Source organism: Leuresthes tenuis, unplaced genomic scaffold (assembly GCF_036924035.1).
Source record: "Leuresthes tenuis unplaced genomic scaffold, fLeuTen1.0.hap1 SCAF_9, whole genome shotgun sequence".
Taxonomy (NCBI): Eukaryota; Metazoa; Chordata; class Actinopteri; order Atheriniformes; family Atherinopsidae; genus Leuresthes; species Leuresthes tenuis.
In genome coordinates this window covers 3,884,771-3,907,508 of record NW_027325363.1, presented here as the reverse complement: position 1 = coordinate 3,907,508, position 22,738 = coordinate 3,884,771, and the positions used below count along the sequence as shown (strand labels likewise).

At 41.0% G+C, this 22,738-nt stretch overlaps 1 protein-coding gene across 3 annotated transcripts; it reads right to left on the bottom strand.

Moving 5' to 3' along the window:
• Window positions 1–14,758: 14,758 nt before the first annotated feature.
• Window positions 14,759–22,341, bottom strand: LOC140313942 (uncharacterized). 3 transcript variants are annotated; one of them, XR_011917104.1, is made up of 3 exons: window positions 21,920–22,341; window positions 20,733–21,080; window positions 14,759–15,801 (listed from the first exon to the last, which is right to left on the bottom strand). XR_011917104.1 is itself a non-coding variant. In XM_072391933.1 (2 exons), the coding sequence occupies exon 2, from the start codon at window positions 20,802–20,804 to the stop codon at window positions 19,677–19,679; it is 1,128 nt and encodes a 375-aa protein (XP_072248034.1). In that variant the 5' UTR covers window positions 20,805–21,080; window positions 21,920–22,341; the 3' UTR covers window positions 18,866–19,676. The 3 variants fall into 3 exon arrangements, 2 of the variants coding, with proteins under 2 accessions (XP_072248034.1, XP_072248035.1); XM_072391933.1 differs by lacking the exon at window positions 14,759–15,801 and having other exon boundaries at window positions 18,866–21,080; XM_072391934.1 differs by lacking the exon at window positions 14,759–15,801 and having other exon boundaries at window positions 18,866–21,024.
• Window positions 22,342–22,738: the final 397 nt, after the last annotated feature.

Below are 22,738 nucleotides of genomic sequence, written 5' to 3'. Positions count from 1 at the left end.
GCAGAAGTTAAACACAAGGGTGCTCACATGCGCACCAGCGTAGCTTTCTTATTTTCGTCGACCAGTGAAGGCATCGCCAGAGAAAGCTAAAAAAAATTAAGAAGAGAGAGACGCCTCCATTTGGACGCGATTGGCCGAGGCTGCATTTCTCCAGCGAAACGATCAGGAGTCAGATATATTCGCCCGGTGGAGTCACATGACGGAGAGAAAAGGATGCGGCGGCGGGTTTTTATTCGGTTCCAGCAAGTGCAATCAGGTGCCTGAAGGCGCTGCAGCCGTTCGAAGGTCTGCAGCCCTACCTGTCAGCTGGCAAAGGGAGCTTCAGGCGGATATGGAAACCTGCAGGAGAGCTCTGCCTTAAATTCAAATGTTAGAAATAAGCAATTGGTGAGACTTAAGAGGATGTTTCTATGATTGCCTCAGTGTGAGCCCCACAGCCTGGGATTGGACCAAATACACATGGCAGTGACCCTTGGGTCAGATTACAGTCCCTCAGCCTCCTCTTAACACAAATTTGACATGTTGGGTAGTTTTGTATGATCACATTATAATGATAACAATAATAAGCACCCCTCCAACATGTAGGAACCTGTGCTCCCGGCCCACCTCACCTGCCCCCTCAGCTGCTGTATGACCCACCTGTGTGTGCTGCTCCTGACATCTCTGCGTCGCTCTGCCTGGGTCTGTAGAGGGATCCTCCGGCACTGCGAGCTGACTGAGAGAGCTACACCCGCCTCAGTGTTACTCCCTCTCTCCCTCACACTCACACATTTGAGATGTTCTCACACACACCCCGAGAGACACGCAGATACTGTCGAGTCCCCTTCTGCCTCTCTGTCCGGAGCTCTACAGATGCTGTACGCCCTCAATGCCTCCTGGAGATTGCAGTCAAGGTGACATTGTCCTGCTTGTGCACACACATAGACACACACATACTTAGTCGCTCACACAGAGCAGCTATCTCACACTATTTCACATCGCCATGAGAAACGCACTGGTGAGCCAGTCTCCTGCTCTGGAAATACGTGGCAAATCCAAGGCAGATGGATTCAAAGCTGTGGTCTGAAACAGATTCGGCACCACACACAGCAGGCGCAGCTCACAAACACAAAAGGCCTGGACGCCTAACTGGAGGAGCCAGTGCGCCCAGGCTGAGTGCAGCACGGTTTCAGCTTGACACATGCATTTATACATTTGGAACAGGAACAAAATCTGTTGGAAGCTAAACTTTGAGGGTCCCACATGGCCGGAACGTCCGTGCTGCTGCAGCAGCACATGGAAAAAGTGAAGTAAGCTCATAAGCAGTAAAGCACACAGACTAGCAGCATTCTTTAGTTTTTATTAGGTCGGGGCTATGAGCAGATGTTAGTGAGATGGTTTTCAGAGATTTGGTTTTTGCATACTCCTGTTTGGCTGTGGACAGTGACCCCAAAGAGTTGCCATAAACTATCCTGAACACCACATGCAAGCTGAAAGACGCAAGTTTACAGTAATAAGTCAGTTTTCCCACTATGTCATGATCAGAATGCAATAGCTTCAGTTAAGCCAACAAATAAATGTTATCCAGAGCTCCATAAATTTCTTCTCATGGAAACAGTCAGAGAGAGGGCATTCTCCAGAGATGTATTTTTCATTTTGAAACCAAAGTCTGGAATTCCCAGTTATGTGTCTAAAATGTTTGGGAGTGACTTAAAAATAAAAAGGAGGAATAGCTGAGACACAAACCAGCTGGAGTGCCAACTCTCAAACCTCCGAGGTAGCAAAAGAGTTCTGAGACTTGACCTGGAGCACAAAATGTGTTCTCAGATAAACATTAAATTTTTTCATCCCGTCATGCATAATGTGTCCGGTAATAAAAAGCCTGCAGAGCTGGTTATTTTCCCTCTGACAATTGAAATAAAAATACATGCAGTCTTGTCTGAGGAGTTTTCTCTTAGAACAAATCATCCTAAGGAGCTGTAACTTGCTCACACCTGTTCTCCCTGCAGAATTTGGCCACGTACATACATGATTCTGGTGGCTGCACCTGCACTGGGTCACAGCAGCTAAATGGATATTCGGGGTGCAACATCAGCAGTGACGCTCAGAGGTGGCAGGCTGTTGGCGCCACCTGCTGGTAGCCTGATGGAAGACAAGAAATTAAGGATCATCCTCTTCAATTATTACCAGTACAGCTGACTAACACATGGGTAAATAAGAATATCTGTTTTATTACGGTAAATGAGCAACATGCATGGCAGCTCTGCCATCACTCTTATTTTATCATATGTTTGAATGGTTTATTTATCTAAATCTATTTTATTTTATTCAAAGTATCATAGTTTTCAAAAAATAATCTGCCTCTGCTCCTCCCATAAACTTTAGGGGAGTGTTGGTTCACATCGAAAGGAATCTTATTAATCCCTGAATCGTAAAAAGAAGGGGATCGAATAAATCACTGCTGCAAACGCTTGTGTTATCGTTCCACACAATAGCAAACGTATCCTTTGGCTGCTGTTTTTTGTAGGGCAGCATTCACGTGACATAACATGAATCACAAGCCATGAATACTACAATGTGAACCTTGAATTTAACATGTGAACTAATCATGTATGTTAAATCTAACATGTACTTTAAACTCCTAACTCTAACCATTTGTGAGCAAAAAAAAAAAAAAAACATTGTGCAAGACAAGTCTTGAAGTGAAGGTCTATGGATTAGCTGGATTGTGCATCCATTTACAATCACTAATAAACTCTCAGTTTCCTGGCTTGCCATCTAACAATCTTCTTGCACTCTCTAAAGCCTGTTTCATCGTACATGACCCATCCATGCCCTGACAGTCCCATATTCCCACACCCCTGTGCTGGCCACCGTACTCTCAGACTTTAAGACTCTTCTTATTTGTTATTACTGCTGAACATCTGGTGCTGCTTTCCTGTGTGTCCTGCCAAATACAGAAATAGAAAATAATTTTCTTCATTGTTATAGCTCTAGGCTGCTGCCCTCCCCGCCTTTGGTACTGTGTGTAATTGTATCTTTTTATATACAAAATTAATAGTGGTCAAGCACTTAATCAGGATTAGTTCTTGGCTGTGCCTGTCCTCTAGACGGCTCCCTCCCTTTGGCCCACCCTCTGCTATGACAAAAGTGGGAGCACTTAAACTATCTCCAGCAGATGAACAATATCTGAAAGTGATGTCCTAAAGAAACAGTCCAGCAAAGACCTTCAGTTGATCCATCCTCCGTTTGTTCCGTAGTATATAGTGTATTTCCATTTATATTTGCATGTCTAAATAAATTGCTGCACCTTTTTCCTGTTTTCCTGGTAATATAGAAGGAATAAAGGGTGCCTTTAGACTTACACAGTAATGTAAAATGGACTAGTTTGAAGAGCTAAGGTAACAGCTGAAAAAAAATCAAGAATAGACGTTTCTACTCACTCAAACGTGGCTGCGTGAATATACATTTCCAATTCCAGCACCTCTCCACACAGCTATCAGACTGGGCAGATGGAGACTGCAGACAGAGTGGTAAGAATAAAGGAGGAGAGATAAGTGTTTGTTGATGATCCTGGACGTGTCACTGAAAGAAAGCATCTCTTCAAGCCAGCCAGGGAACTTTTGGCTGTGAGTTTCTGTCAGTATTTACACAGAATTCACCTGTGTTACCTGACAACACCGCATGTGATCAGTTCAGTTGTTGCCAGGTTACAAACGAAGCATCCCAACACTTTTCCGCCTCTTCTCTCTCTGCTACACTTTCAACTTTCCTACAGTTTGTCAGCTGATTTTTCACTTTGGTTAATTAATTATTTATCCTCAATAACTGAATACTGCAAAAATATGATTTACCATTGATTATTAATCAATATCTAACTCAACTTAATTAAACTAAAGGGCTAAATAGTTTCCTTTAGTGTCTTTACCATATGACGACTGTTTTATCTTCATATATCATCATCCCATGTGTCCTTAGAGTTGATGAATTTAACAAACATCTTACCAAATATGTACACAAAAAGTACATTTCTTAATAATTAATAATAATAACTGTCAGCCAATACGTGGTCATCAGAATTCTTTCATCCTAAATGTCACTGTCAGGCCTAACAGGCAATTTAACTGTCATGTGATTGAAGCATCACTTCTAAAAGACTCCTATTGGAGGTTCGGTCAGAGGAAAGACAATCCTCCCCTTATACAGTCTTTTGCCAACCAGCCACCACTTACATACAAGTGAAGGACCTCTCCCTAAGGCCCATTCTGCCCCCTCCCTCCTCCACTTTTGCATAATTGTCCTTCCACCCAGTACTCATCCAATTTCATGGCAAAAATCAATAGAAAAGTCAATGCAGTGTAGGAGCTCGGCCACTCTGTGAGATTGAAAGTAGAGTGATGCGATGTGTTCCTCTTTATTTTTACGTGGTTGCTGACCTCACTCAGGCCATTGTACGAAAGATTTATGAGTGAAACTAAGACGACCTGACAGCAAAAGAGAAAATTAGATTATAGTTGTTATTTTTAAAGACTTGATCACCATTTCAAATCAGAGCATATGTATTTTTAGAAACTGCTGCACCAACGCCGTGTGGAAGAAAGCTCTTCTGATTTATGACTCCAAATATTTTCCAAGGATGTGGGAAAATCACAATAAAAAATACGGTTTAATATTCTGTGCTATAACATGCACCATCCTTTGATCATAAAAGAAAGTTTAACCAGTTTATAACAAAATGGAGTAAATTAAGTGATTCTTTAATGTAAAGTTTCACTCATTCTGATGGCCATACAAATCAAGTTGGGTTTTTCTGTCGTGTGTGTGTGTTTTTGTCCATTTAAAAACAGATTTTACCTTTGTAAACATTTATATCTGCAAATAGAGACTGTAGCTCCAGACATGATAAAACACAAAGGGAGGATGAACACGGGTGGAGGATAAATTACAGCTGAAAGTTGTAGGAATGTGCATTATGCTAATTTTGGACAGATGGTGGGAGGTCGCTTGGGTGAGCACCCATCATCCCATTGCGTCTGGTAGAGCTTTATGAGCTTTCACATAAATCTACACCATTCTGTGTTTAAAACCCTGCTCTGTGTGTGTGTGTGTTGGCACATCCACCAAACTGAGAGCGGCGTTCTTCACTTCAGCCAAACGTGATAATTCTCCAGATTCCACAGATTCACGCTTTGCCCTTTGACCTCACACTGCTAAAATATATAATCAGTGAATTAAGGCTTGCTGTTGCAGTCATTTTTAGTCACTTTGGATAAGTGCCAACCAGTCGTCTAAGATATAATTGTCTTGTTTCTGTTTAGGAGAGCGTGGAGGGAATGAGTAACACAAGAAGAACAAGACTGCCCAATCTGAAATCCTAAACATTAGCTTATTTTTCCATCGGCCCTGCTGAAATGGATGAACATGCAAACAGCAATTAATTTAGACAATAAAAAATTTTGATTTGATTAACTGTGGTAGAAAGAGGTCTCCATGTCCCCTGCTGTGCTGCTGATGACAAAAGAGGAGCTTGAGTGTTTGGCCAGCCGCCATCACACTGACGCTCACATATGGACCCATCTGGTGGAGGGTGTTCCTGATATTGTTCATTTTGTTCAATGAAACTGAAATGAGGCCTGGTGCATTAGATGCTGATATCAGAGCTGGTCTCTGGATCAGATTTGGATGGAAGCTTTATTGTTACGTCATAAATCTCTCGGCACCAACAGCTGCGTAGCATCCTGAATATCCATTAGGGAATTGACAATAACACAAATGTCTTCACATAGCAGAAAGATTTCAAAAGGCAATGTTTGAAAAAGTGTGTAATGTGTAAATGTAAACAGCCATCTAAAATGGATAAATAGTTGATTTTGTACGGCATCAACAGTCACTGAAGTCATTTTACATAGTGTCAAAAAATACAGTTTGGATGGTTTCTCTGATTTTCTAAAAAGTTTTTTGCCTTTTGTTTAGTTTCAGACTCAACTTTAAGTGAGTTTTCGTTTCTCTTCCATCCACCTTAAATCCTTTCAATGGGAGATAAAGGGTATCAAAAACTAAAGGTTGTAATATTCCAATTCAAAACATCCTCCTCCACAAAACCCGTCCGAGCATTTATGACCTAAAGTTACATTTTAGGAATATGTGACCTCGTGTGGGTGTGAAAGCAGCTGCATGTGATGTGTAAAAGTGTCATCCATGACGGTGACAATCACAATGTAAAAGGAACATATTTCAGCCCAAAACATAATCATTTTCAACCTTTAACCAAGTGGTTTTTATTTCTATCCATCACTAAGTAATTCTACATAAACTATTTAAGCTTTAGTTTTATTGCTTTCTATGTTAAGTATTGAATAATAAACTGGTTTATAAGATTCAGGTTTTATTTACATTTTACAGTGTCCCAAGTTATTTGGTATTGGGGTTATTTTTTTTCTTTCCATCTATATTCTTTTACATATTTTTAATGCTTTTTCTGCTACCTGCTGCCATGCTTTTATTAAAAAAAAGTAAAGCACTTTGAATTGTTTTGTACATGAAATATAAATAAATTTGACTTTATATTCTAGGGTCCAGTATAAAAGTTTTATCTGTATAAAGATCTCAGACTGCACTTTCTGCACGTTACAATCTGACTTTTTAAATGATTTTTGTGAAACATGGCCAGATGTGATGACAATAAAAACTTAATACTCAGTGGTATTTGTCTCCATCTTTCCCTCCATCCTGACTAGTCTCCCAGACCCTGCCAGAGAGAAATATCCCCACAGAATAAAGCTGTCAACTAGATATTGATGAAGTAATACTCAGTCTCTTGATTCCTCCAGATATTAATGGCAAACTGTGGACTTTCAGCAGGCTAAAAGGCTTATTTTAGTGAGGAATGGCTTCTGTTTGGCAGCTGCACATTAATGACTGATCAGCGGATTGTTGCACTGACAGTTGTTCTTCTATAAAGTTCACTCATCCCCACATTAAGTAACACTCAATCTCATTCAAAGTGACATTTGGCTTATTAGTTACCTGTCTGACGAAGGCCCTTCATGACAGATGTGACCAGTGCGGTAGTGGATATGGTTTAGATTTTAGATTTCATCACCAAGTGGAAAAGTAGTATCTGAAAGAAGCAGTAAAGAACAATCATCATCATTGCAACTACAATTACAGCTACAATAAACTAAAACAGAGCCACGTCTAACACTGTTCCTGTTTACGAATGATAGCTGCTTCCACTGCTGCAGTAAGTTCATTCATGTGCATCTACTCATTTTCCAGATGTGAGACTTAGTCATGAAGCTTTTATCCAGCATGTAATGTGCTGCAGTCATTTTACTCTGTAAGCACCAGATGGAGCCCTTGTCCACATCTCTGAACATCCATTTATCAAATGCACCACTGAATACATGTTGAGGTGTTCAGTAAGAAGGAATTACAGACATTTTAACAAAAGAATATTAGTACCTGCTTGGTTTTTCCAGGAGTGTGTTTTTGAAAGAGGGATTCATTCAAAGCACTGATGGAACTGGTTCCATATTGTCCTGTTCATATCAAATTAATGTCCACATATATACGTTATAATGGTTAAATAATGGCACTATTTTCAATTTGAAAAGACGAAACTCTTAAATATCTTACTCTAATCAGTGATACTCCAACCCTAAAACCCACTGTAATTAAACTATAGCATCTTCACTGACCAACTTCAATGTATTCAGACATTTTAAATAAATCTAGAATTTGATGCCAGCAACACACTCACAACACACTACAATCAGCAGATCAGCAATCAGCAGATTAACTGGTCGGGTAAGGGTGTCAGGATTGGGTGTAAAAGGAGCATCCACCAAAGGTCATTCCAAGCTAAGATGGTTGAACAGTTTGTGCCAAAGTTTGTCTGAGAACAGAATATCTTTTAACATCTACAATGCAAAATATTATGAATCGATTAGCTCCACTAACCCTTTGGCTGGAATTTATCTTTAGAAAATGGTGAGACGACGTTAGGTTCTCTAAACATAAAGACTTTTCATGTTGCCATCAACGACTTTGTCTGCACTGACATCAGAAAACCTTTTTCCAGAGAACGATGATCTGGGAACCGAAATTGTTTTAGCTTCGACGGTCAATTATATTTATGATTAAACGTGACAAAGAAGCTTTATTTTCATTGCTTGTCCAACACCTGAACCTGTCTGAACTTAGTTCTCCTTTCGTTTCAATCCGAGAAACAACACTTCAGAATGATGTGAGGGGAGCGCAATGCAAGTCCAAGAAAACGTTGGAGTTTTTAGTCTAGGGAACGTTCTGCTACTGCATGACTAACTTGTATTCAGAAACAAGAGAACATGCAGACTATATCATTATACAATAATAAAGTTTAGTGAGAACCATTCAGCTGAGAAAATCTTCTGAGTGTGACATTTAAAACCTTTTCACATCACTTAGCTTTTTGTTCTGTATCATAACAACCTGACTTATCACTCTGCTGTTATCCTTTCTGGAATTTCACATGAATGTTGCACATGCAGTACAGTAATAAGGCTGATCAGAAATCTTGTGAGGGAAAGTAAACATGACAGTCAGGATGATAATATGCTTTTACAGCATCAGTTTGTTTGTGCAGCACTCGTTCAGTCAGGGTTCTGTGAGAAACTTCCATCCAATTCATCCTACACACAAACAAACACACAACATTCGTTCTATATGACGCAGAAACTCTTCAGCCTCACAGGCCACATTGGGAGTAAAGTAATGATTTTTTACATATAATACACACAAATCTGCTTAAACTGTAGAGTAGATTCGAATAAAAGGGGAGGGTAACAAAAAAGCTTCATCAGTATTTCTAACATTTCCAACCTTTAACTGTCCATCATTATTATTATCAAGAGTAGCAGCAAGACAGCTGTTTATTCATGAACACTCCATCTTTTTTCGCTTTATCCTATCCAGGGTCTGAGGTTATTTATTCATCTATCTTTTATTCTTATTTATCCAAGCTCGTTCCATTTTAATCTGCAGTTTTGATATTTCACAAAGATTCCTCACTAAGCTCAGCTCTCTGTAGTTGTTAGATCTGTTGGGAGATGAACATGCTGAGATTTACAAAGTCCTTTCTCCACTTGCCAGGACTCAAGGATCAGTGGGATCTTTGTTGTTAGTTTGTCCAATTAGATACACACCCACCAACCCTTAATTAAGCAGATTTGACAAAGATACTGTCTTATGATAAAATGTCCATCCTTGACCCCAACACTAATATCTGAAGCCAGGGTGGGAGTGGGTTCAAGTCGTGTGTATGTGAAGCAAAGGACTCACCCTTCCCCTTTCTCCACAGCTCGCTTTTGCACATCTCCAAAGAGAAGACTGTAGACTTGCCAGCACTGACTGCTACTGTTTGAGCGTTCCTGACAGTAATTAAAATGTTTGACATAATAAACCCTTTGTGACCATGTTCTGTTCAAATACTCTAATTAACTAATTAACACATTTTAAAGGAAAAAATGAGCAAATAACAGTAACAGGTGCCTTTTTTCCCCAGTGATAAGTGTGTGATGGCTCATCATGGTGGACCGGACAGCTTTGCTCATGAAGGGTGGAGACGTGATGGTGGTGTTCATGAGGAGGACATTTTTTTTCATTAGCAGCAGTGAACATAACGCATTTCCATCCAATGCAACACAAAATAGTGTTCTCAAATGCAGGCAGAAGATGCAGTTTATCACTTTACAAGTAAATATGAAAGAGATTACTGACTGACTTCTATAGAAAATATTTTGGATAATAGATTTGAAATGTAAGCATTAATTAATCTTTCACAATGTATCCTGCAGTCTGTGATAAGTAAACTGTCACCTGTAGGATTCTGCAGCTGGATCCTTGACTTCCTCTCTGAAGGCTGCAGCTTGTGCATGTGGGGACGAACACCTACTCAGAGCTGCATCTCCGTATGTGACGGCAGCTGCAGAGCAGCAGACTGGAAGCACCTACAGAAGGTGGTTTCTATGGAGAAAATCATCACGACTCCTCTCCTTCCGTCCGAGACATTGGGCTCAACATAACCAGGGACAGCACAGATCGTCAGCTTTGTCTGTTCACTCTGCTGGCCTCCTGCCTGAGGACTGGAACAACAGCTTCATCCTCCAAACCATAAGATAGCAGAAGTCTGGACTTTATTCCTTATTTTCTGTTTTTTTTTTTTTTTTTAATGTAAACTGCAGCTTACTTGTCATATGAACTGTGCCTTATTATGTATGCAACACTTTTATTCTTGTTTACATGATTTATGTCTAAATACTTTTTTATTGACAATGGAGTGTTTAATCTGGCTACAGGGTGCGATACACAGTATTAACAGCAACAAGTTTAGAACAGCTCACAGTCTGATGGTAATTATCAAGCTGTGATTCTGTATAAGTCAATTTCATGTGTTATTAGGTATAAACCTGAAGGAATACAGGTAGAAAACATATATTCATAGTTACAGAGTGTGATGGAGAAACAAAGGCGACTGATTTTTTACTATTTTATGTTACTGAGCAGTACAACCAAACTATTTCTCTTTGTAAAAACAACCATAAAGACAACAAAGCATTTAGGCCAAACAGATTTTATTCAGTTTGAGCAGTTTTACCAACATGTGCCAAGTACAATGAACATTTAACAAGTATGTATAAAAGAGTATTTAAGGCTGTGCGGCTCATACTGCAGATCGGCTGCTTTTAAACCTTATTTAATGGGAACCAGATATTTCGCATTATAAAAGGTCCTTTTTGCATAGTTGTTGGGGGAAAAGTTCCATCTAACAAAGGTGGATTTCTTTTTAAGGACCATCTCCTCCATTTTGTTTTCATTTTCAGCTTTAGCTTCCTGCTACACAAAGTCAAACAAGGTTGGAGAGTGAGAAGTCCACGTCAGTGATTGGTCTTTCTCTGGAGATGAAGCAAACTAGCAAATAATGTGATTTGGTTGAGGGAAAAAAATGGATTTATCTGCACAAGAGCACAGCATGTGCATGTGTGCATCATCACATTCTAATCATTCACCATCTAATTCAGTCATGCTGCCAACATACGATATGTTTTCATTCTCAGATCCACAGAAGATCCATCTTCTAGTTAGTTCGACTTTTTTAATGAGGCTGCAGGGTGGTGTGGTGGTTAGCACCGTCGCCTCACAGCAAAAGCATTTTACTAAGTTGTACATTATATAGTAAATGATTCACTCAAGGAACGCTGCCACTTTAACAGGTTTTATCCGAGACACGTTTCTTTCCCGTGTGGACTTTCCTGTGCCTCATAAGAGCCATTTGCCAGTTAAATCTCCGTCCACAGACCTCACAGACGAAGGGTTTCTCTCCTGTGTGTATTCTCATATGCTTTGTCAGACCTGTTTTCCAGTAATATCTTTGTCCACAAACATCGCAGGCAAAGGGCTTTTCTCCTGAGTGTTTTACCATATGTCGTGTTAGGTTGCTTTTATGGTTAATTTTCAGTCCACAAACACTACAGACAAACGGCTGATCTCCTGTGTGGAGTCTCTTGTGCTTTGTTAAATTTATCTTCAAGTTAAATTTTCTTCCACAAAGATCACAGCCAAACGGTTTCTCTACTGTGTGCACTCTCATATGCCTTCTTTGGTTTTGCTTATCGTTAAATCTTTTCCCACAAACATCACAGCCAAACGGTTTCTCCACTGCGTGCACTTTCATATGATTTCTTTGGTTTTGCTTAGTGTTAAATGTTTTCCCACAAAGATCACAGCCAAACGGATTCTCTCTCCCGTGAATGACCATGTGCAGTGTCAGAATTGAAATTTCGACAAATTTCTTTCCACAAACATAACAGCCAAACGGTTTCTCCACTGCGTGCACTCTCATATGCCTTCTTTGGTTTCGCTTAACGTTAAATGTTTTCCCACAAAGATCACAGCCAAACGGTCTCTCCACTGTGTGCACTTTCATATGCCTTCTGTGGTTTTCCTTTACTCTAAATTTCTTTCCACAAACATCACAGCCAAATGGTTTTTCTCCTGTGTGGATTTTCATGTGTCGCAAAAGAGATTTCTTTCTCATATGCATACCGCACTCAGGGCAGTTTGAGTACTTTATGCTTTTGTTACGTCCTTCGTGACTCTTTCCACTCGATTCAGGGGCCCTGATATCCTCAGAGCTGCTGTCCCTGCCCTCGCTTTCAGATCCAGAATCTGACAAAGGTTTCTGCCAACTGTCACTCCTCATCATCACTGACGGACTTCAGTCTCAGAGGAACGTTTCAATCTTTAACTGTACCTGACTGTTTGGTTTCTGGCTGGTTTTGGTCTTCCACAATCCTCTACGTTTCTCTGTTCATCAGCTCAGCTGAGGTGCTGGTTCAACCCTCTGCCTCACTGCATGTTGCTTTTGCTGGAGTTTTAAAGACAGAGATTAATCTCCATTTTCTTCATTCTTCAGAGAACCTGGTGGCATCCTCTTACTATCCTGCTTGGTCAGGAGTTCCTTTAAATGAAGCACATCTGGGTCAAGGTTCTGGGACTATAGGTCCAGGCTGAGGCTCGATTCATGGGATGCTATTTCCTCTATCAACAGCTGCTGGATATCTGCAGGGAACAACGATACAAACATGTTAATCATGTACAACTGTGACGTTATAGCACAGCAGTGATGGTATACAGTGTTGCTGCAGATATGGTAAGAACTAACTTAGTATTTAGTGGTTAATTAGCGGTCCGGGGTCGTATGTAAAGAGGCTGTTTTCTCTCCTCTCCTCTCCTCTCCATCGTGTGGAAAGAATGGCGATTCAGGGCTGATGTCCACTAAACGGCGCATCAAAACTGACCCAAAACGACTCACGAATATAACTTTGTAGATTTAACGCTGGCTTGGCGGATCAACAAAGTGGCGATCTGGCTGGAGCTACACAAACTTGATGACGAGTGGCAAAAATCATGCTGACTGCCTCCTGATTAACTTTGGCAGCACAGAACTCTCCCACTGATGCCAAAAATCAAATCTGTGAAAGCCCTGAAACAAATCACAAAACAAAAATTGTTGGTAATGTATAAGAATAAAGTGATTTAAAAAAAAAGTAAAAACAAGGTAAAAACCAGGACCGAAGGGAGAGAAAATGGGAGAGAGACAAAGAGAATAAGAAATAAAAACTAGAGCCGGAGCGAGCTTCCAGTTATCATCTGCGTGAAACTCAAAAGTCTCGCTTTTCTCCCACTAACGGGGATTGTTGGACGATGGATCGGTTTTAAGTTCAGCTTCACAAAGAAAGAAAAATGTGTCTTAATTTTTGATTCTCATGGCCTGGACTTATATTCATAGTTACAGAGTGTGATGGAGAAACAATGGCGATTGATTTTTTTACTATTTTGTGTTACTGAGCAGTGCAACCAAACTATTTCTCTTTGTAAAAACAACCATAAAGATAAAAAACCCAACAAAGCATTTAAGCCAAACAGATTTTATTCAGTTTGAGCAGTTTTACCAACATGTGCCAAGTACAATGAACATTTAACAAGTATGTATGAAAGAGTATTTAAGGCTGTGCAGCTCGCACTGCAGATCAGCTGCTTTTAAACCTTATTTAATGGGAACCAGATATTTCACATTATAAAAGGTAGCCGCTTCACTTATCTCCTTCCATCACTTCTTTGTCCTCACAGACGGAGATCCTTTATTAAATATCTATGATAAAGTGGTTTATTTCGGTCTGAAGTTAACCGTTGCCTCTTTAGTTTAGGATGCCGTCTCTTTAAGTGGTTGAAAAGGTTTGTCGTGGTGCCATCTGACCTGAAAACCTTGCCTGACCAACCTTTGCAAGTATGAGTCCTTTGTGCATGGTTGTTCTGCACAACAGCATAGCACCGCATTGTGCATGTGCCCTACAGACAATACTGTGATCTCTCTGCTTAGGCAGATCATCACATTCTAATCATTCACCATCTAATTCAGTCATGTTGCCTACATACGATATGTTTTCATTCCCAGATCCACCTTCTACTTATTTCGACTTTTTAAATGAGGCTGATGTGGTGGTTTAGCACCGTCGTCTCACAGCAAGAGGGTTCCAGGTTCAGTTCCTGGCTGGGGCCTTTCTGTGTGGAGTCTGTATGTTCTCCTCCGTGTGTGCGTGGGTTCTCTCCGGCTTCCTCGCCATCCAAAAGCCTGGATGTTAGGAGCCCCGGGGAAGGAAGAGAAACAAAGCAGGGAAGGGGATGCTCTTCAGCCTTGGCTGGCGAGTCGCTGATGAGACGGGAAACTCAGACAAGAAAACCGAAGACGGACGTACTGGACCTCTGGCGCGTAACGGCAGTACAACGCAACTACGCCATGGAGACGAACGACATAACGACAACTTTTTAAATGATGAATATAATAATGTTTGTTTCTGGTTTAATATTCCAAAAAATGTCAACTGTTTGGATTTCAACAGGAAGAAAATGCAAAACAGATCAACTCTAAGAGGTGCCCACTGCTGATCTCTTCCCCAAAGAGCCATCACTGATCAGGCCAAGTTTTACTTCTATTTTCTTCTGAACACTATTTATGGTGCTTTGCAGATGGAGGATGGAGACTTTAAAGTAGCGTTCATAAAGAGGAACAACATGATACGCTGCCATCTTAAACTCACACTCAAAAGCAGATTCAGTTTTACATTTTACTAAGTTGTACATTATATAGTAAATGATTCACTCAAGGAACGCTGCCACTTTAACAGGTTTTATCCGAGACACGTTTCTTTCCCGTGTGGACTTTCCTGTGCCTCATAAGAGCCATTTGCCAGTTAAATCTCCGTCCACAGACCTCACAGACGAAGGGTTTCTCTCCTGTGTGTATTCTCATATGCTTTGTCAGACCTGTTTTCCAGTAATATCTTTGTCCACAAACATCGCAGGCAAAGGGCTTTTCTCCTGAGTGTTTTACCATATGTTGTTTTAGGTTGCTTTTACGGTTAATTTTCAGTCCACAAACACTACAGACAAACGGCTGATCTCCTGTGTGGACTCTCTTGTGCTTTGTTAAATCTATCTTCAAGTTAAATTTTCTTCCACAAAGATCACAGCCAAACGGTTTCTCCACTGCATGCACTCTCATATGCCTTCTTTGGTTTTGCTTAACGTTAAATGTTTTCCCACAAAGATCACAGCCAAACGGTTTCTCCACTGTGTGCACTTTCATATGTCTTCTGTGGTTTTCCTTTACTTTAAATCTCTTTCCGCAAACATCACAGCCAAATGGTTTTTCTCCTGTGTGGATTTTCATGTGTCGCAAAAGAGATTTCTTTCTCATATGCATACCGCACTCAGGGCAGTTTGAGTACTTTATGCTTTTGTTACGTCCTTCGTGACTCTTTCCACTCGACTCAGGTGCCCTGATCTCCTCAGAGCTGCTGTCCCTGCCCTCGCTTTCAGATCCAGAATCTGACAAAGGTTTCTGCCAACTGTCACTCCTCATCATCACTGACGGACTTCAGTCTCAGAGGAACGTTTCAATCTTTAACTGTACCTGACTGTTTGGTTTCTGGCTGGTTTTGGTCTTCCACAATCCTCTACGTTTCTCTGTTCATCAGCTCAGCTGAGGTGCTGGTTCAACCCTCTGCCTCACTGCATGTTGCTTTTGCTGGAGTTTTAAAGACAGAGATTAATCTCCATTTTCTTCATTCTTCAGAGAACCTGGTGGCATCCTCTTACTATCCTGCTTGGTCAGGAGTTCCTTTAAATGAAGCACATCTGGGTCAAGGTTCTGGGACTATAGGTCCAGGCTGAGGCTCGATTCATGGGATGCTATTTCCTCTATCAACAGCTGCTGGATATCTGCAGGGAACAACGATACAAACATGTTAATCATGTACAAGTGTGACGTTATAGCACAGCAGTGATGGTATACAGTGTTGCTGCAGATATGGTAAGAACTAACTTAGTACTTAGTGGTTAATTAGCATCTTTAAAGCAGTTAATAATGTTCAATACAATTATTAATCTAAACGCACCACTGTAAACCAGGACTGAATAATTAAACAGCAGTAACAGTCCTCAGCTGGTCTGTAAGTGTTGATCTGGGACAGATATGAGACGTTCAGTTTAGACATGAAGGATATGAAGCGGTGAAACAGAATTTATTAAAGTTAGAAACCACAGAACTGTTTGTATGGTCCTATGCTTAGCTGTTCAAAGCTCTAACGCTAAAGCACATTGTGTTTGTTACTTCAGGCCTTAAGAGACAGTTCGGTCCTTGAATGAAGTGCTGGAGATGGTCTGGTATCCAGTAAATGCCTCGTCTTTGCTGTTCAGTCCTTGTGTCCTCCTTGGAAAAAGGATTCTGGTCTCTTCTTTGTTGTTCCTTCAGGGTTAGCATTCCCACTAACATTGAGGTGACTCTTTTTTTGTTGAGAGCTCTCAGCTGTATGCTCACTGTAAGTTGTACTTTCACTGAAGTGGAAGTCTCATGCAGTCTTTGTTGAGGGGACTGCATGAGAATGAGGGGTCGTGGCTGCTGGCAGATCACAAGGATCCTGAAGGTTTAACAGCAAGCTAATCGGAGCATTCCTTGTCCTCGCTCCAAGTCAGAAAAGCAGAGAAGAAGAATGGAGGTATTAAAAGCTTGGAGGATTCTCTGAAGCTGTGGCTTCTTGTTGGAAAACTGCTGCAGAAAAGCTAACCTCGATATGCAGATACAACAAATCAATTTGGGTAAATGCAAGGCATGCCGAGTTTTACTAGTGTTACCTGAATGCATCGTTGAGCCTTTTAAGTAATTATTTCTCTTGAAAGCACCTAGTGAAAAAATGTAATAACCTAAGGTCTCGACTGGAGGTCGACAGAGGGAGGAGCCTGCACTATGACGGGCGTCCTCCAGATATGGATATGGAAAAACGTAGGCTGCAACCACAGCTTGATGGAGCTCACTGTAGTTATTTCTGAAAGTGGGAGGTCATGGAACAACAAAAAGACTATTTTATGGCTGGTCTTTCACATAAATTCAACTCTCTTCTGATAAATTGCACATGGGAGGTCACCAGGTGATAATCTTGGTTGCGGAAATAATCATCAGTATCATGATCACAGTTATCCGAATCCAAATATCCAATGTCTAAAGGTGGAGGTATTATTGGGTCAGCTCCTGTGAGGACAAGGAATTAAATGTCATGTGCACAAATCCAAATCTTCACCAGTCCCTCCTTGTTAGAGCAGAGATCCAACTCTGCCGAGTACGATAAACAGTGCATGGCTTTTTCATGGTTATACTTACTATATATACAGCAAGTTATTCTTTTAATCAGAGAGGGGAATAATTCAGCAGCGTAGCTGTAAGAGACTAACAGAAGCTAGTAAATGCTTTCTGATCAACTGTAATGGACCAAGGGCAGTAAACGGCATTCAGTGTGACAATTATAGTGAGAAGTTTTACTGAAACACACCTTCACCTCCCAGCTGTGGGCGGTACTACAGAACATAACCGTAAATTAACAAATAAATAGCATAATAACAAGGTTTATGAAATCCTTTCAAAAAGTAACAGCAATAAACATTTAGAAGTTGGTGCATGTCATCCTCATTACCCGAGACATTAGCGTTAGCTGCTGCTAAACGAATAAATGTAGAAATAAACTGTGACAAATTATTCCTCAGATACTTACATCAACCTTATCGGGCTCTCATATCCTCCTAACTGCAAAACACTGACAGTTAGGGGGTTGATTCATGAACGGTCGGGAGTAATAGTAGGTAAAAGCCCTCTCTGTGTGCTGTGAAATAACAAAAAGACGGAGGAGCACTTTAATTTACAATGTTATCAGCCTGACTGCAAAGCATTCAATATATCATGGCTCACATAAGACGAGACAAACTTAAGTTAAAATTATGTTCATCAGTAACGTCAATCTGTCAGATGCTAAATTAGAAATCAAAATATCACCGCGCTGCCAGTTTGTCAGTACAGGTGGAGGTGTACTCCAGCAGCAGACAACTAATGATGTTAAGAACTCCTGAGTACTGCTCCTGGAAAATTACCCAATGATAAGTCAAGTGTAAAGAAAAATGTCCGATATTAAAAAAGCTGGCGTTAGGCCTGTTAGGGGAACTGGAAGGAGCCAGGAGTCATTAGACAGTTTTCTATGTAGGATCAACCTCTAAAATCATACCAGGCCATTTCTATCACTCATAACTAAATGTTAACCGTATCTGTCCACTGCATGTTAAACACATTTGTACCGAGATTCAAAATTAAAACACATTGTATGATGCGTAACACACAAATCCCACAACACCCGACTCCACAAAAATGAAAAACATCTTGAAATATCATTTTTAACTGAAATAAATTTGTAAAAAAGCAAAGAGAGGATCAGATTTAGGCACAATATGCTAATTGTTGATTAACATTTAGCGGTTATTAATTTGCTCACAGTAAGGTCCCTCTTTCTTGTCACCTGACCAAACAAAACAACATTTAACTAATAAACTAAAGTTCAGGGAGAATATTCATACAGGACGGTGCTCTCGTGTTTTCTCACTCTCTGTAGGACCTATTCAAAGTCACTGGACAGAGGGTCATCTGATGGATACCTGCAGAAACTTTCTTGGAGTGAAGTGCTCAAAAAAAAAAAACAGATTTAGTAGTAACTAAAGTAACTCAGCTAACAGCTGAATATGAGCAAAGACACGGTGTCTTGATCTTCACTTTGAAGAGATTACTTACAGCAAAAAAGAATAAATCATCCTAAGAGGCACAGCTGATCTTTTCCCCTTATCAGCTGTTATTTTTCCTGCTAAATGGTGGTCCAGACTGCTGTGCTGACTGAGGATGGAGACTTTGTGGTAGTGGTCATTCAGTTCAATAATACTTTATTAATCCACAAAGAGAAATGATGTTGCTCCAGCATTAATAAAGATACACCATTGTTATAGATATATAACAAAATAAAATATAAATCAGCTAACAAACATTTTATAAAAATTTAAATGAAGCAGAGAGAAAGGTGTGGTAGTAATCTTCAGAGGATGCCATCGGTGGGTTGGGGTATAATTTTTGCAGCTTAGCAACAACTGAGCTGATGAATGTTCATGCAGCATTGACGGGTAACACAGGTGGACAATGTCGACAGGAACTCACAGCCAACAGTCCAGGATTACACCATCTGTTGTAAACAAGCTCTATAATCCTGCTCCTTTACCACTCTGTCTGCAGTCTCTGTCTGCCTGGATAGTCTTAAAGCTGAGCAAGGAGCTGTTAGAGTTGTTCCTGCAGCCATGTCCTGATGAAAAGATCTTTCATCTTCCCATGATGATCAAGCGAAGAATTGTTTTAACCCCCTTTCTCCTTTTTCTCCATTTAGTTCCTGCTCTGCATCTTAGACGTCTCCTCTTCATCTCATCTTGATTTAAGTCTTATTCCAGGCATTACTTGGAGTTTGGAAAGCTCAGTTAGCTGCTCCAACAGGTTAACAACCGTCCCGTTTCCATGGTAACTATTACCAGCAGAAGTCCTACCAGCAGCAAAGCATCCAAACCAGCACAGAAAAATGCTTCAGAAATCCACGTTTTCACAGAAAAAAACTCAAGAAGATGTCGTCCGATGCTCTCAAAACCAGATTCTCCAAGTTGTAGATTATATAGTAAATCTATTTTTTTTAGTTATTTGCAACCAACCCTGCCACTTAATATAAATAAAAGGTTTTGTCCTAAACACGTCACCCAAACTGTTTCTCTCCCGTGTGGACTCTCATATGTCTCGTAAGACAAATTTTCCACTTAAATCTTTGTCCGCAAACATCGCAGGCGAAGGGTTGCTCTCCCGTGTGTATTCTCATATGCTGTTTAAGAGTGTTGTTGTGGTTACATTTTTTGCCACAAACATCACAGACAAACGGTTGGTCTCCTGTGTGGATTCGCACGTGTCTCGTAAAATTTACCTTCAAGTTAAATTTCCGGCCACAGACATCACAAGCAAACGGTTTTTCTCCCGTGTGGACTCTCATGTGAGTTTTAAGCGTTATGCTCTGGTTAAACGTTTTCCCACAAACATCGCAGCCAAACGGTTTCTCTCCTGTGTGGACTCTCGTGTGCGACTGCAGATGTCCACTTTGGTTAAATCTCTGTCCACAGACGGCACAGATAAACGGTTTCTCTCCCGTGTGGATTCTCATATGAGCTTGAACAGCGGTGTTTCGCTTAAACATTTTCCCACAAACATCACAGGCAAACTGTCTCTCTCCCGTGTGGACTCTCATATGCGTTTTAAGAGTTGTGCTCTGGTTAAACCTTTTTCCACAAACGTCACAGCAAAATGGTTTCTCTCCTGTGTGGACTCTCATGTGTGACTGAACATGTCCACTCTGGTTAAATCTTTTTCCACAAACATCACAACCGAATGGTTTTTCTCCCGTGTGGACTCTCATGTGCCTCTCCAGAGTTACCTTGCAGTTAAATTTTTTCCCACAAAAATCGCAGCCAAACGATTTATCTTTTATGTGGATTGTCTTATGTGCTCTAAGAGACCTGTTTTGGTTAAATTTTTTCCCACAAACATCACAGCCAAACAGTGCGCCTCCTGCATCGCTTTGTACTTCTGTGATTTCGCTCTTCAATGATTTTTTGCCAGCGTTACATCCCACATGACTATTTACACCCAACTCAGGCTTCCTGCTCTCCTTAGAGCCACTGTCACTATCCTCATTTTCAGATCCGGAATCTGACAAAGGTTTCTGCCAATTGTCAATCATCGACTTTTCAATATTTGATTGTACCTTATTATTTGGATCTTGGTTTCTGTCTGGTTTTGCTCCTCCACAATCCTCTACATCAGTGTCTTCGTTCATCAGCTTGGCTGAGCTGCTGGTTGGACCCTCAGCCTCTCTGCTGTCTTCAAACTGATTTTAATGTGTTTTGAGGACAGAGATTCATCTTCACTTTTCACAGGAAAAGCAGTGTTGGAGAACCTGGTGATATCCTCCTCCAGCACATTGGGTGGCTCTCTTTCCTGTCTGGTAAGAGCTCCTCTTTCCCCTCTTTTACATGAAGTACATCTGGGTCCTGGTTCTGGGTCTGCAGGGATATTTTAGATACCAATACCTTCATCAAAAGATGCTGGACATCTGCAAGGAACAATGACACAAACACTGTCACTGGGAGGTAATAACTTGATAAAATGGACTTCTTATGAGCCGGTTTTCCACCCAAGTTTAACTCTCTCCCATCTGGGTGGTCTGGTCCACTACATGAAGTCTAGGTTGTTCAAATGATCAGAGTTATCTGTTCGATGTCTTTAAACTCCAGCGCCGTGAGGCCGGGCTAATGTGACTGTGAGCACGAGCTTCACATGCTGGAGTCAGTGATACAAATGCAGAGGATAACAAGCTGCTAATTCCAGTGTAATGTGAAGAGGATGCATAGCAGTCCTGCAATGTTCGCGTCCCTTCTCTGGAAGAAGGAGCAGGGATGGCGTGTCATAACACTAATATACTGTGAAATAACAGTGAAAGACAACTAATTACCTGAGTGAATGTATGTGTGGAGACGGGAAAAACTACAGAACAAAATGGCAGCCATTTCCACCTGAGCGATAAGGTCACAAGATGGAAACTACGACTATGTGTGGTTTCAATAGACGTGTGTCGGCATGTGGAAACTTCGGTGCACGTGGTACATCACGACACGTGGATCATACAGAGCGGGATGTTTAAATCCGTATGTGGGTTCGGTTCTCCTTAAAAGAGACGTTCAGGTGCTGGAGTGCGGTTTGTGTTTAAGGTCCCAGGTTAGACAAAGGAGGACGGTTCGTCTGGAAGCAACTCAAATTAGCCTTTCTATTTAAACGTGGTCACGTCTACAATCTTTAAAGATCACATCAATACGGTCCCTGTATAGTTTAGTTAGAGGTCTTACTGTTAGCCACGTTTAGCCAATGCTAACGCACAGTGCGTCTGTTTGTTACCTTAGTCTTTGAGGATAAAACCGGACAAGGTCCGGTGTCCAGTGAATATCCAGTCTTTGCTCTACTTTCTTTGTGTCCTCTTTGGTAAAACGACTCCGGTCGCTTGTTTGCTGTTGTTGCTGAGTTAGCACTCCTGCTAACTAGCATTAGCACTTCTGCTAACTGTGAGTTGTTTTTATTTGGAGGGCTCTCCTCTGTCCGCGCAGGCTTTGTGTTGCTGTTGAATGAGAAATACAGAGGGGGGGTCGGTGGCTACTGATAGACCCCGATTTTCCAGAAGCATTTAGGAGGACAAGCTGCACCCAGCAGGCCTTGTCCTCCCACTGAGAGGGAGAATCGGAGGGGAGGTGGGGGGTGCTGGCCGAGAGAGTCTACGACTTTCTCACTGGAAGATTTGGCGTTGAAGAATGAACATAAACAGGGACTCTGTGAAGATGGGGGTGTGCCTATCAGTCCTGACAAACCTCTCCACCGTCACGTGATTCATGCAGCTTTCAGATCCAGGAAGTCCGTTGTCCGGCAATTTGTAAATAAATAAAAAAAAGTCATTTGGGATCAGTATGTATACATGATAAAATTTTATCGACACTTCTAAAATTACTAAGCCTGTTGCTGGTGATTATTTTTGTCGTGCACTCAAACGTTAATGGTGTTCAGATTCAGATATTTTGAGAGGGACTAAAGGAGGACGAATGGTTCAAAATACAGATTAAAAACTGAAAGAAGAACCATGGATCAGTGGATTAGAATCAGTTCACAGTTATGTTACACGTGTTGTCTCAGGAAATGCATTGCAAAAAGCCTCTATGTTTGCATCTA